The sequence below is a fragment of the Rhinatrema bivittatum genome, chromosome 8 (assembly GCF_901001135.1).
Source record: "Rhinatrema bivittatum chromosome 8, aRhiBiv1.1, whole genome shotgun sequence".
NCBI lineage: Eukaryota > Metazoa > Chordata > Amphibia > Gymnophiona > Rhinatrematidae > Rhinatrema > Rhinatrema bivittatum.
The window spans coordinates 72,452,602-72,466,368 of record NC_042622.1 but is presented as its reverse complement, the minus strand read 5'-3'; the positions used below and the strand labels follow the sequence as shown (position 1 = coordinate 72,466,368).

General features: G+C 43.1%; 1 protein-coding gene across 2 annotated transcripts in view; it reads left to right on the top strand.

Annotated features, from left to right (window-relative positions):
• LOC115096994 (arf-GAP with SH3 domain, ANK repeat and PH domain-containing protein 1-like) overlaps positions 1 to 13,767 on the top strand; it is a 248,059-nt gene that overhangs the window by 118,244 nt on the left and 116,048 nt on the right. For both annotated transcript variants that reach the window (XM_029612363.1, XM_029612364.1), the window contains 2 exons: positions 475 to 561; positions 4,461 to 4,561. In XM_029612363.1, coding sequence (XP_029468223.1) covers positions 475 to 561; positions 4,461 to 4,561 — 188 coding nt within the window. The remainder of the gene's footprint in view (positions 1 to 474; positions 562 to 4,460; positions 4,562 to 13,767) is intronic.

Sequence of the window (13,767 nt, the reverse complement as noted above, 5' to 3'; positions counted from 1 at the left end):
TTTACTATATAAATATATAATTCCTAGCATGCTGTAGCTATGTCTTTTTCAGTACTTCTGCCTTCAGCTGTTTCTAGCTAGGCCTAAAAGCTCAGTCTCATTCCTTATGATGGCTACTTAGCATTAACCTAACCAAGGATTTCAAGTCTGGAATCCTGAAATTTACGACAGTTCTCATCTATTCCACTGCAGTGTCAGTGAACGTGCTCATGTATCAGGCTTCCTCTGGACTGTTTATGTATTGGGTCTAGAGACTGTGAGGAGCTGGTGTGTGCAGAATTTAATGGCTGCTGGTCTGGAGTCATGGCTTAGTCATGCTCCTGGTGTGCTAGATAACATGAATTCACCTATAACATGAATGCATCAGTTGTAAGGATTCACCAAGGAATGAGTGGGATGGGAGGGAAGAACGTAAGATAAATACCACTCCCAACAGAGCTTTAATGATCTGCATTCTTGTGCTCAATGTTTCAGATCAAGGGCAGGCAGGAAGAGGAGAAGAAGCAGCTGTATTCCCTTCGAGATCAGCTGAAACCATCCTTGCAGCTGGAACCCAAAGAGGTAAGACCCTTCCTGCTAGTTTTATTCAACTGGGAAGGGAAGCAGAATGTAGACCAAAAAACAAGCAGCTGTAGATGCAAAAAGAGCTAGATATAGAGGGGCATAGTTCACTCTAAGCTGAGCGTGCGAGCGATTGTTCATGCATTTTGGAGTTTTACATGGTCGTTCACATAAAGTTTTCTTTGTGCTATATACAAAAATACAGTGCTAATACTGGTGCTCAAAAGTTGTTGGTTTAAAAAAATCGTTGCTCACATGAAAAAATATTTGCACAAACCTAGTCACTCTTTGGAGGGCGCCTTGGAAGGAGCTTCTTTCAGAATGACCTTACATGGTTCAGTTCTGTACATATATCTGTCAGCAGCTATTCTGAGATACCGTTTCAGAGTAATACTTGTTTCTGATGTGGGATTTTTTTGGTGCAACATATAAGAAGCATTTTGAAGTTCCATATAATTTGTGTTGATAATTCACAGAAATTCATTAAAAAAAATTGTTGATGTGTATTTTTAGCCAGTGATGATTAAAATCGCTTGCTGAAGCCAGGTGGCATTTGTCAGGCAAGGCACTTGCTCAGTTGCTAGAATGATGAGTTATGAACTGGCTTTTTTCATCCTGAATAGACATATGTAGATTTTAACCTGGATTTTCAAAGCAGACATACACACATAAGTCCACTTTGAAAATTAGTGGGTAGGCGCGTAGCGCTGCGTGGCATATGTATACATGTTTACACCCACTGGGGAGCAGTGCATTTATGTGAATAGAAAATTGAAAGTGTGTATTTAAATACTATCCCCCATCCCAACTATTTGCTGATGAGTTTGTGCACATTGGGGCAGATTATAATACGTATGTGCGGGCATAGATTTGTGCGCGCAATCCGGCGCGCACAAATCTACGCCCGATTTTATAACATGCAAGCTCAGCCGCGCGCATATTATAAAATCCAGGGTCGGCGCACACAAGGGGGTGCACACTTGTGCACCTTGCGGGTGCCGAGCCCTAAGGGAGCTCCGAAATCGACGCGGCCTCGGAGGGAACTTTCCTTCCCCCCCCCCCCCCACCTTCTCTTCCCCTACCTAACCCGCCCCCCAGCCCTACCTAAAAACCCCCCCTAACCTTTGTTATACAAGTTGCGCCTGCCCCCAGGCAGGTGTAGACTGTGCGCACGCCGGCTGAGTGCCAGCACGCGATCCCCCGGCCTAGAGGCCCTATGGAGACCTCTGGCCATGCCCATGCCCCGCCCCGCCCCTTTTTTCAAGCCCCGGGACGTCTGAGCGTCCCGGGGCTTGCTCGCATCGCCGGGCCTATGCAAAATAGGCTCTGCGCGCGTAGGGCTTTTAAAATCTTCCCCTTTACTTCCCCATAATTTTCAAACGGTACTTATGTGCATAAGTTTGCTTCAAAAATTGGTGTAACTTATGCACGTGGTTGCTACTTAAATCGCTCATGATGTTATAAAATTATCCTCCCTATGTTGCCTGTGCTTTGGCAAAATGTAGATGCAGTAGTAAAAGCATGGATATAAACTGTCTGTTTTACAAAATGCAATCTACTCTCCCTTTAAGGGACACTTAAGAATAATTTGATTGCAACAATGTTAACACAACTTCTAGTGATTAAAATGCATGTTATATTCTTATGTGCTGTAACTTGTATCTAATATTTCTCCCATTCACCTTTTTTCTTGACTTCCAAAAGTCCAGAAGAGTAAGTTTATGTACTGTGTGTACTTGCACTTTCTGACAGAGTACATTTGTATAATTTGTGTAGTTACCTTCTCCAAAAGAGTAAGTTTATGGACTATGGGGTAGAATTATTGTAAGCACTTATTGACCCATTAGTGAGCTATTTTATTACTCCTTTGTGACTAATTTTTGTGAATTTTTCAAACATAATTGAGCCAGCTAATTTGTTCTTGAAAATGTACCTAAAATCTATTTATTTATTTGCTTCTAATTTCTAAAATTTGCTAGCTCTGTTTTGTTAACCTCCTATTTTTGTGATATTTCATCTCTGACATGCCTCTATTGATGCCCCATTTTGGGTGCACATAAAGTTGTGTGCACAAAATTTATGTGGTCAGGGTTGGAGGCAGAAATATTGAAAACTTGTTTTTTGTGCATATAACCCAAAGTTATCTGCACAAAGGCTTTTCCAGAAGCATTAAATTACATATAGTGTGTACTTATCCTCCTCTCTAGTAGACTAAATGTAGTAGTAGTAGTAGTATATAGTTTGATTGCATGTGCATAGTGGAAATGTATACAATAGCTATTGTATCATTCATATATGTATGACCTGCATGATTATACATGTGCACACAAAACACATAACATGTCCATAATTGATATGCATGATTGATGTGTAATGAGTGATTAATTGGTGAACATTCTACAAATAACTCATGTGCGCTGTCTGTAATTATTGCATGAGGAATATGCATATTAATCTGTGTACAACATGGGGTCAATTTTCAAAGAGCTGCTGAGCAGATAGGCTAACCAGTTAATTTTAGCAGCATATCTTTAAACAAATTTTAAACTGAACTTAACCACTTCATTTTTGGTTGGAAATGCCCCTAACTCTAGCAGGATGAAATGTTACTGTATAAATTTACAATAGCTATCACTGGTCAGTAGAGGGGAAAATTTCTAAAAACAGAGGTTTGATTGGTTAACTCATTTAATTGTATTCATTTATTTAAATTTATAAACTGCTTATTTTTAGATATGGTATCCAAACCAAAGTGGTAAATAAAACCTAGCATGTTGAAGCCGATATTCAGTGGGGTGGAGAGCAGATAAGTTAGCTGTGATATCCCTGTAGGGCCTATTGATGCATTTGTACAGTGTAATTAAATCTCCATTAAATATTCTTTTCTAATGTAAATATTCCCAGTTTAAATCTTTTAGCATACATAAACCCATTTCCTATTCATCAGCTTAGTGGGGCTTCATCCTTATTGAGAATGGATGCCTAAAACCAAATCCCGTACCCGAAATTGGTCAGACATCTTCTACACTGGATGAATGACATTCTCATTTCTTGCTCCTATCCCCTATTTAGTTTCGTGCCAGCATGACCCAGCTTTGGCTGCTGCTTCTCAGCTTTCCACACTCATTCTTAGTTTGATATTAACTGATACCCCAGGTCCATTTCCTAGTTAGCGAGCATTTCCTTATTCAAGTATATTGCATCTTCCTATTCTTCTGCCTTAAGAGATCATTATTTTTTCTAAATAAGCCAGATAGATTGCCCTGGTAAAAGCTGTCCCCTCAGCATGGCTAAATGTGCACGCAGGCTTTCACAGCACTCACATACTTATAGCTGGGGGGTGTTCAGGCTGAGGAAGTAAACAGCATGAATGCATTGACATTTTCAATCAGGTTGCCAGCTAGCTCCGGATTTTCAGGACAGGTTGATCCAGTCCTGGCTTTACCCCATTGAATGGAGGAACCTGTAGTTCTGACTTACCTATGCAGTCCTTCAGAAAAGCAAAACTGCAAGTTCATGCTTGCTGTAGGGTTAAAGCCAGGACTGGATCAACCTGTCCTGAAAATCTGGAACCAGTTGGCAGTTCTAATTTTCAACTGCACACATGCTCTTTTGACCCCAATCAACCTTCTGCAGAAATAGCAGGTGCAAATGTGCCCATGCAATTAGTATGTCCATACGTTGTGGGCAACTTTCATAAGCAAACTACCCAGGTAGTGCACATGTAGATATGCAACATCACGAGCTCTTCAAAATTGCCACCTATGTGCATTACCCTACCCTTGTCTATGTATGGCATGAATGATTAATATGTATTCAGTGTGTGATTAGCATGCACATTATGGGTAAATAACATGTTTACAGTGCATGTCATAAATACATTTCTTGTTCTCTGTCAGGATTCCATTAGTAAACAGCTGGTATATAGCATGCATCAGCTTCAGGGCAACACCCAGTATGGAACAGAGAAATGTGGATATCTCTCGAAGAAAAGTGATGGGTAAGTGTAAAGTCTACACTAAAATAATGTTTGCTTGATGTAAGGGCATAATTACTAAGCTGAGATATTTTACTGCAGTGAAAATTACCACGGGATTTACTAACCCACGGTACTTGGTTAGTAAACAGCATGGTAATTTTCCATGTGTTCCTGGGTACAGCAATGTGTGATGACGGTCCCGTCCCCCCCCCCCATCCCAGAGCCAACCAGTACCAAAATTAACCCCCCTACCCCCAGCCTAAATTCCCTGGGGATCTAGTGGGACACCCCTCTCCCAAACCCACTTCCTGTCCCCTCAAGCGATGAATGGCCATGACCACCATTTTAGAGACCCATCCCCTTGTCTCCCCCCAAAAATGCCCCTACACTCCTTGGGACCCTCTCCCACCCTCTGGGACCACTGCACAGCAGCAGCAGGAGGGACCCCTATGGTCTCCTGTACTGGTGGCACCATTTTCAAAATGGCTCTGGCCAACTTCAACTGCACCTTTGCCAATGAAAATGGCGCTACTGAGATGGGAGCCTGTATGGGCACTCCTGCCACTGCTGGACTACCAGGACTATCAAGTATGTTTGCAAGTGACCCTAGGGAATGGAAAAGGAGGGGTCCAAGGGATGAGTGGGGGCTTTTGTTTTTTTGTTTAGAGGAGAACAAGGTGGTAGGGCTTTAAAATGCGGGCAATTTCTTTCGCTGTTTGAGGGTGGAGAGGGGGGCTGGAAGAGGGGATCCCACTAGATCCCCAGAGATTTTATCACTCAGGGCTGGGGGAGTTATGGGGTCAGTAGGATCCTTTAAAAGAAGACCCTGGCATCATTGGATCACTCATTAGCATTCTGATGCTCCCAGAGGAGAATTAACTACACCTTTTTTGAGGTGTAGTTAATTTTCCATTGAATAACATGGCTTGCCACCTTGAACACAATTCACATTAGCTCATCATTATGTAAATCACATGGTTTTCATGCCTTTGCATACAGAGCAGCTCATTAGCATATCTGTGTTTCACTGGGTTTTCTGTATTACTGAAAATGTGCCAAAAGTCAAATTCACAACTTAATACTGAGCATAACCCCATTAGTGATCTTCTGAAAAAGAACCAGCAGAAACATGGCCTGTTCTATAGTATGCAAACAGCACTTAAACCATTTTCTTACTGGGCTTAAAGAGTTATCTTTAAAAACTTCACATTAATGATTTTTCCAACCAGAGAGGAGGTATTTGGCTCAAGCAGGTGTCGCACCACTTTTTTTGATAAAGTAGGTGCCAGATTTACATTTTGGACAAAAGAAGGGCTAGAATTCCCCCAAAGCCTGCAAATCAGTTTGCCTTTGCAATTTTTAAATAGTACATCATTTTCACTTGGATTTATTTATTTTAGATTTAGCCCACACCTTTTCATTGGTAGCTCAAGATTCGCTGTGCTCTAGGATATTTCCCTGTCCTTAGAGTGCTTACTGTCTGAGGGGCCGAAGCAATAAATCTGCATGGAAAACGGGTGCTCAGTGCTGAGTGCCTGCTTTCCTAATGCACGCCCAGCACATCTCCTGGGCCGCAATAGATTATTTAAATGAGGGGTTGCGCTGCCAAGGAGGCGCTAGGGACAAATGTGCACACTTAGCGCCTCCTCGGCAGCAGGCACCCAGGAGAGGCGGCTGTCAGCGGATTAGGAAAACACGCTCAGTTTTATGAGCATCCATTTCCCTAATCTGTGCACAGCCACGGGTTAGGAAAATGGACCACTCGTTAATTGAGCGTCCCTTTTTCCTAACCTGACCGCTGGCACACTTTATTTATTTATACACCAAGCTAGAAGTTTTTAGTAACCTACATAAGCACATTAATGTTAAAATCAAACTGCCGAATTTGTTCCTAACAATCAGGTTTAACTTACACACCTAGTTTATTATTTTACATTGTTACCATACTATGATGGCACACGAGTAATTTGTAATCTATACCACCCATATTTCTCTTTATCGTGCCATTCTGTAAACCATTGTGATGATATTTAACTTAACGACGGTATAGAACATGTTTTAAATAAATAGATATTAAGTCGGAGGATGTACAAAAAACAGTATTTTCTGCTTTTCTGTACACTTTTTTGGGCTGCTCAGAAATTAACGCCTGTTCCGGGCAGGCATTAATTTCTCAGTGTAACAATGTGGGGGTTGGGCGCACATCTTTTTTTGGATCTGGGAAGAATAGCTAATAGCCTCATCACAAGGGAGAAAGTGATACTGGACCTGGTGTTTACCAACAGGGACAGAATTTCTGATGTTGTAGTGGATGATCATTTGGGAACCAGTAGCCATGAGTGGTGTGGTTCAATATTAAGACACAAGAGATGAAGATTCATCCTAAGTCAAGGGTCCTAGACTTCAGGAAAATTAACTTTCTCAAAATGGGGAGTACTTCAAGGAGTCATTAGCTGGCTGGGAAAATCAAGGGGAAGTAGAAGGGCAGAAGGAAAAACTAAAAGGAGATATAAGGGCATCCAGTCTTTTTGTTAGGAATGTAAATAAAGGGAAGAGGAAAAAGAGGACGTTATGGTTTTCTAAAGAAGTAGCTGAAAAGGTAAGGGAGAAAAGATTAGTGTTCATAAACTACAAGGGATCGCAGAAAGAGGAAGACAGGCAACAATATCTGGAAAAATGAAGAGAAGCTAGGAAAGTAGTCAGGAATGCAAAAATTAAAATAGAAGAAACAATAGCAAATATGGTAAAACGGGGAGACAAGACCTTTTTTTTTTTTTTATATATCTTAGTGATAGAAGGAAGTACAAAAGTGGCATTGTGAAACCTAAAGGTGAAGGAGAGGAATATGTAGAGGCTGATGAGAAAAAAGCAAAATTGTGTAACCGATAACCAGTCTGTTACCATTAAGGCCTGGGTGTGCCACAGGAAGCTGATTATAGGTTAGTGAATGGGGGAGATGAAGCATTCAAATTCAGTCCCTCCCTTTGTGGGGTCTGGAATGGCCATCCCCTTGAAAGGCTTTATAATAGCTTTCTCCTGAGAGTCTGTGGGCAGTCTTTTAAGTTTTTGGAGAGTTAGGAGGTAATTAAGGAGTTTCCCCTGATTTGTACTTTTTCAGGGCCAGTTAGAGGAAGCAGGCTAACCCAGTAGAGATGTGAATCGGAATCGGTTACGGTTTCGGATTCGTGGACCATCAGGAAATTATTTTTCCCACGGTCCAATTGTTGGGTTTTTTTTTATCGGCTACCCAAGCCGATAAAAAACCCCATGATTAATTTCGTGGGTTCTCTTATTGTTATGGGGGGGGGGGGGGGCGGGAAGAAAGGGCACTTAAAAGTAACACAAAAACACAGCCCGACCCTTTAAAATTAGTTCTTTAGTATTCCCCCACCCTCCGGACCCCTCCAACCCCCCCACCCCCAAAATCTTTAAGTACCTGGTGGTCCAGTGGGGGTCACGGGAGCATTCTCCTGCTCTCGAGCTGTCGGCTGCCAGTAAACAAAATGGCACCGATGTCCCTTTGCCCTTAGCTTGTGACAGGGTATATGTGCCATTGGCTGGCCCCTGTCACATGGTAGGAGCGATGGACGGCCGGCATGCGGGCCATCAACTGCTCCTACCATGTGACAGGGGCCAGCCAATGGCACATATACCCTGTCACAAGCTAAGGGCAAAGGGACATCGGTGCCATTTTGTTTACTGGCAGCCGACAGCTCGAGAGCAGGAGAATGCTCCCGGGACCCCCACTGGACCACCAGGTACTTAAAGATTTTGGGGGTGGGGGGGTTGGAGGGGTCCGGAGGGTGGGGGAATACTAAAGAACTAATTTTAAAGGGTCGGGCTGTGTTTTTGTGTTACTTTTAAGTGCCCTTTCTTCCCCCCCCCCCCCCCCCATAACGATAAGAGAACCCACAAAATTAATCGTGGGGTTTCCTATCGCTATCGGGGACCCCCCGATATCTGACGAGATTGAAAATATCGTCTGATATTTTCAATCGTCAGATAAACGATTCACATCCCTATAACCCAACCTGGGGATCCTGACCAGGGTCAGAAGGGTTTTTCTTCCAGTTTACTCACTAGCTGGCTGGGCCATCCCTCTTGGTCCTTTTTGGGCCGTAAGATTTTTCATGGTAGGAGCCTTGTGAAAGCCTGCACACTCCCTGGATTCAGGGAGCAGGGAACTCTTTGTTTCTGAGGCCCTGCCCTCCAAACCCTCAACGAGGATGGAGGTGACAGTGACAGTGACCTGCTGCAAGGAGGAACTCTGGTGTTCATCTTGTTTGAAATAGAAAAGGACAATAAATTAAAAGATCCAGAATGAAGATTGTTTTTGGCCTCCCCCTTCCTTCCTGCATCCAGGGATCCCTCCCATCAGGGATCAAGAGGAGAGACTGAATTAAGAAAGAATATAAAAGATCTTGAAGATTTGCTAACCGTGAGTAAAAGAATTACAAAGATCACTGAGGACATCCATCCAGTGTCTTCACCCCTGGGGGGAGAGAGATTTTGACTCTCTGTGCAGAGATAGGGATTTTTACATTTTTAAAAGTTTGGAAGGGGTCTCCTGCCCAACTAAGGGATATTCTGCCCACCTGGGAACTTTAGTTATCCAAGTCCTGGTGGCTAGAAGTTTCTTTGTCCCTGGTATAAGATATTCTTGCACAGATAGAGGAAAAGGACTGTAAGGAAAATAAGGAAGACTATAGTGCTGGAATCATATTGATTGTGCCATTCCCACACACACCCAGGCAAGCTCCCACTCATGCACAAACACATACTTAAGGAAGACCCCCCTCTTTCTTTTTCTGGAAGCCTCTCTCACTCTGATGCTGCTGTCACTTCACTGCATAGCTGTTGGTGAGAAGCCAGTCGCTACTACTGGCATTGAAACCAGTTCTACTCCCTCCTCTGTGCAGGCCCCACAATATTAAAAATTTGCGAGGCTAGCACTTCCTTCATGCTGATCTAGTGCTTCGAGCCATGGAGGTATGAGCTCCACCACGGCCCTGTCGGTCTTACTAGGCAGGGATAAAAAAGTTGTACGCGGCCTCCAGAAACGTTGTGCATGCACACGAGCAGCTTAGAGGAAACATTGGCAGGCAGAGTGAGGCAGACGCCACAGCGGTGTTCTGAGAGTCATTTTTTGCCTCCTCAAAATTCTGCCACCTGAAGCGGCCTCTTCACCCTGCCTCATTATAGAACCGCCCCTGATGTTAGCACCACAATAAAGTTAACGTACAGACAGAAGTCCAGCATCAAGTTGGGGGCTATCCAGTCTTTTGCATCGAGTGCCATTTGCATGATTATCTATGATTATATGTGCACCCGGTGCAAAGAGCTCCTGGCTGTCAGAGAATGATTCTGATCTTTGAAGGTCAGAGTGGCAGACTTGGAGAAGCTGAGGCAGAGAGGTTTATAAAGATGACCTTCAGGACATAATAGAGTAGTCCAATCAAGCAGCCCATGTGCTGCTATGGAGAAGCAAGTCACCTGGCAGGATACCTTTATCTTGATGTGACAGGAAGCGATCCAGTAGCTAGGTCCTGTTCTCTAGGTGATGCTTTATTGTTTCGCCCCAAGGATATCTTTCCAGGGCTATGTGCCCTGGAGGGAAGGGTTGGGATGACCGTTATAGTGGTGATTTAATCATTAGGAATCTACAAATATTATAGTTCAAAAGCAAGTATATAAAAATAAAAATTGAAAACAAAACTTTTATCTAGTAAGGTGTCAGACTGTTTTTTCTGTCACTTACTGCAGGAAGAAATGGCTGTCCTTACCTAGCCAGCCTCCTGAATTTAAGCTAAGAGATATATCATAAGATGATCCAGGGGACTCCAACAAGGCGACCTAGCATTGCACGGTTGAGCTTGCTGTTTCCTTGTTCTCTTACCTTTCATGTATTATACCTCATTCTGGCCATAAAGGGAGGGCCAAGAAGAGGGATGTTTCAGCTGCTCCTCCAGTCAGTCCCGTTGTCAGCCCAATGGACACTCGCGTATATCGAGGGAATTATGCCTGGAAGTTGGATCGCTGGAAGCCGTACGAGAGGAAGAAGTACTCGACTCCTTCCTTGATTCATCTACATCTCTGTCCCCGGTGGAAAGGACAGCCCCTGATAATTCAACTGTGGCAAGATTGTTTACCCTGCGACAGCACATGGGGCATGTCAATGACACAGAGTCTTGTCCTTAGACCGCGACATTTGCTGGGACCACCTCAGAGCCGGACAACTACATCATTGGCGATGCAGGGGGAATTTCTGGCGGCGAAGATCAATGGTTGTGTGAAGGCGATTCCCCTCATATGGATAATGTCTTTTTGGAAATTTTACCCAAAACTTTTGAAATGGTAAGACCTGCCACTATCACTCTTCAGACAATTTGGGAAGCTATTTTGAATTTCAGTAATATTACTGCCCAGTTAAATCCTCTGGTGAATAGAATCAATGACTTAGATACTCAGGTGAAAATGCTGGAAACTGAGAATATTAATACATTAAGAACTTGTGAGACACTTAAACAGGGTATGGAATGTTCTTTTGCCCTTCAACAAGCTTTACTGAAGCGACAATCAGTTGTTGTCCAACCAGTTAGAATATAGGGAGAATCAAATTTGGTGGAGGAATCTCCGCTTTATTAATTTTCCTAAGGTTCCTTTGTTCTCCCCTAAGGACATGTGGAAGAGATATTTGCTAGAGATATTAAAAATAACCGAACAAGCGGTACCACCTACATCTAGGATTTATTATCTTCCTCACTTAAAAAAAAGTCCAGTTGATAAATGGAATATGCAATCTCTCTCACCAGTGGAACCAAATAATCTGAACTTTACAGCAATCCTTGAGACTTATGTTAGTGAGTTGGCTTTACCAGCTACTTTGGTTGTTTCATTCAATCCGGAATCTGTTAGACTGGATTTTGAAATAGTTTTTTTGTCACCGAGTAGACACTTTTCTTCATTTAAAACTTAAAGTTTTTCCAAACTTGGCAAGACAGACTCAGAAAAAGAGGAATTAATTCTTTATAATGAGGCCCAGAGTTTTGCAATTGGGTGCCTTTTTTCTACTCAAATATCCTTGCAAATGCCTTATCACAGAATGTTTCACATGTTTTCTTTCAGCCTTCTCAACTCTCACATTTTCTTAGTGATAGATTTTCTCCTATCGGAAGGTCCTCACCTTTAGGTATCAATAGAGCTCCTGATGACCAGATATGATGTCCTTATTTTGGACAATAGCTCTTCTTATTGCTAGTATTTCCTTTTAAATTATGTAATTTTGTGTTGCAGATTTCCTCAGGGTTGTATATGGATTCCCCAGAATTGAGGACTAGGATTATAAGTGACATATTTAGTTTTCATTTTTCTTTGTATTATTAGTTTTCTGTATGTCCTTGCTATTTCACTTTGTTTTTCAGTTTCAAGTGAATTCTTGGATATTGTTAAAAAAAAATGTAATAAAGAAATGAAGAAAAAAAGATAGATTTTATTTATTTATTTATTAGGCTTTTATATACCGATGTTTGGAGATAGCCGTCACAAAGGTTTACAGACAATTTAAAATAGTACATAGAAATCAACAAATTATAAAATAATAACAGGTGATAAGATCATAAGAATCAATAAGAGAAAAATACAGGTCTTCAACACTTAATAAAACTAATAAATTACTGATAATAAAAATAAAAGCAAAATATTCAACTATTGATTAAACAAATAGAGGTAGATTTTCAAAAACCGCGAATAGGCGTACTTTTGCTGGCGCATCAGGCACAAGCAAAAGTACGCTGGATTTTAGTAGATACGCGCGGAGCCGCGCGTATCCACTAAAATCCTGTATCGGCGCGCGCAAGGCTATGAATTCTGTATAGCCGGCGCGCGCCGAGCCGCACAGCCTACCCCCGTTCCCTCCAAGGCCGCTCCGAAATCGGAGTGGCCTTGGAGGGAATCCTCTAACGCCCTCCCCTCACCTTCCCCTCCCTTCCCCTACCTAACCCACCCGCCCGGCCCTGTCTACACCCCCCCCCCTTACCTTTCTCCGGGGATTTACGCCTCCCGGAGGGAGAAGTAAATCCCCGCGCGCCAGCGGGCCTGTTGCGCGCCGGGACGCGACCTGGGGGCGGGTACGGAGGGTGCGGCCACGCCCCCGGACCGCCCCGGGCCGTAGCCACGCCCCGTACCCGCCCCCAAAACGCTGCCGACACGCCCCCTAAACGCCGTGACGACCGGGCCCGCCCCCGACATGCCCCCCTCGGAGAACCCCGGGACTTACGTGAGTCCCGGGGCTCTGCACGCGCCGGTAGGCCTATGTAAAATAGGCTCACCGGCGCGCAGGGCCCTGCTCGCCTAAATCCGCCCGGTTTTGGGCGGATTTAGGCGAGCAGGCCTCTGAAAATCCGCCCCATAATAATTCAAGTAAATAACTTAAACATAAGAACTATAAAATAGAGAAGTCAGAAATGCTCTAAAAACAATCCATAAAAGAAATTAAATATAAAAGATTGTGCAAGGTAAAAATGGGGATAATTTTAACCAATGCCTTCTTTGTATGCCTGTTCGAATAACCAGGTTTTAAGATTTTTTCTGAACAATTTAAGATCGGCCTGTAACCTCAGATCGACTGGTAAGGTGTTCCATAATCTGGGACCTGCCAGCAATATGGCTCTCTCTCTAACTGTGGTAAGTCTAGCTTAAGAGATTGATGGTATTGACAATAAACCTTTGTTGGCTGTTCTAAGGTTCTGCTGGGGGTATGAAGCCGGACGACTGCGTTTAACCATTCTACTTGTTCCCCATAGATCGCTTTGTGTAAAATACAGAGTGTTTTGTATTGGATACATTTTTCAATAGGTAGCCAGTGCAGCGATTTCAGTATTGGGGTGATGTTTTCCTTTTTGCAACCTGTTAATATTCTGGCGGTTGAGTTCTGAAGGGTCTGCAGAGGCCGAATCGTGGATTGTGGCAGACCGAGCAGAAGGGAATTGCAGTAATCTATGCCTGTAAAGATTAATGACTGTAGAACTGTTCTAAAGTCATTAGGATTTAAAAGTGGTTTCAGACGTCTTAGCATTAAGATAAAATATGCAAACTTATATAAATTAGAATGGGATATTTAGAAATGCAGATTTTCCTAGAGTGTAGACAGATGGACTCAGGATCAGTGGGTTATGCTCCTCTGCCAGCAGATGGAGACAGAGCAAGCTGATGTCACAGTATATATAACC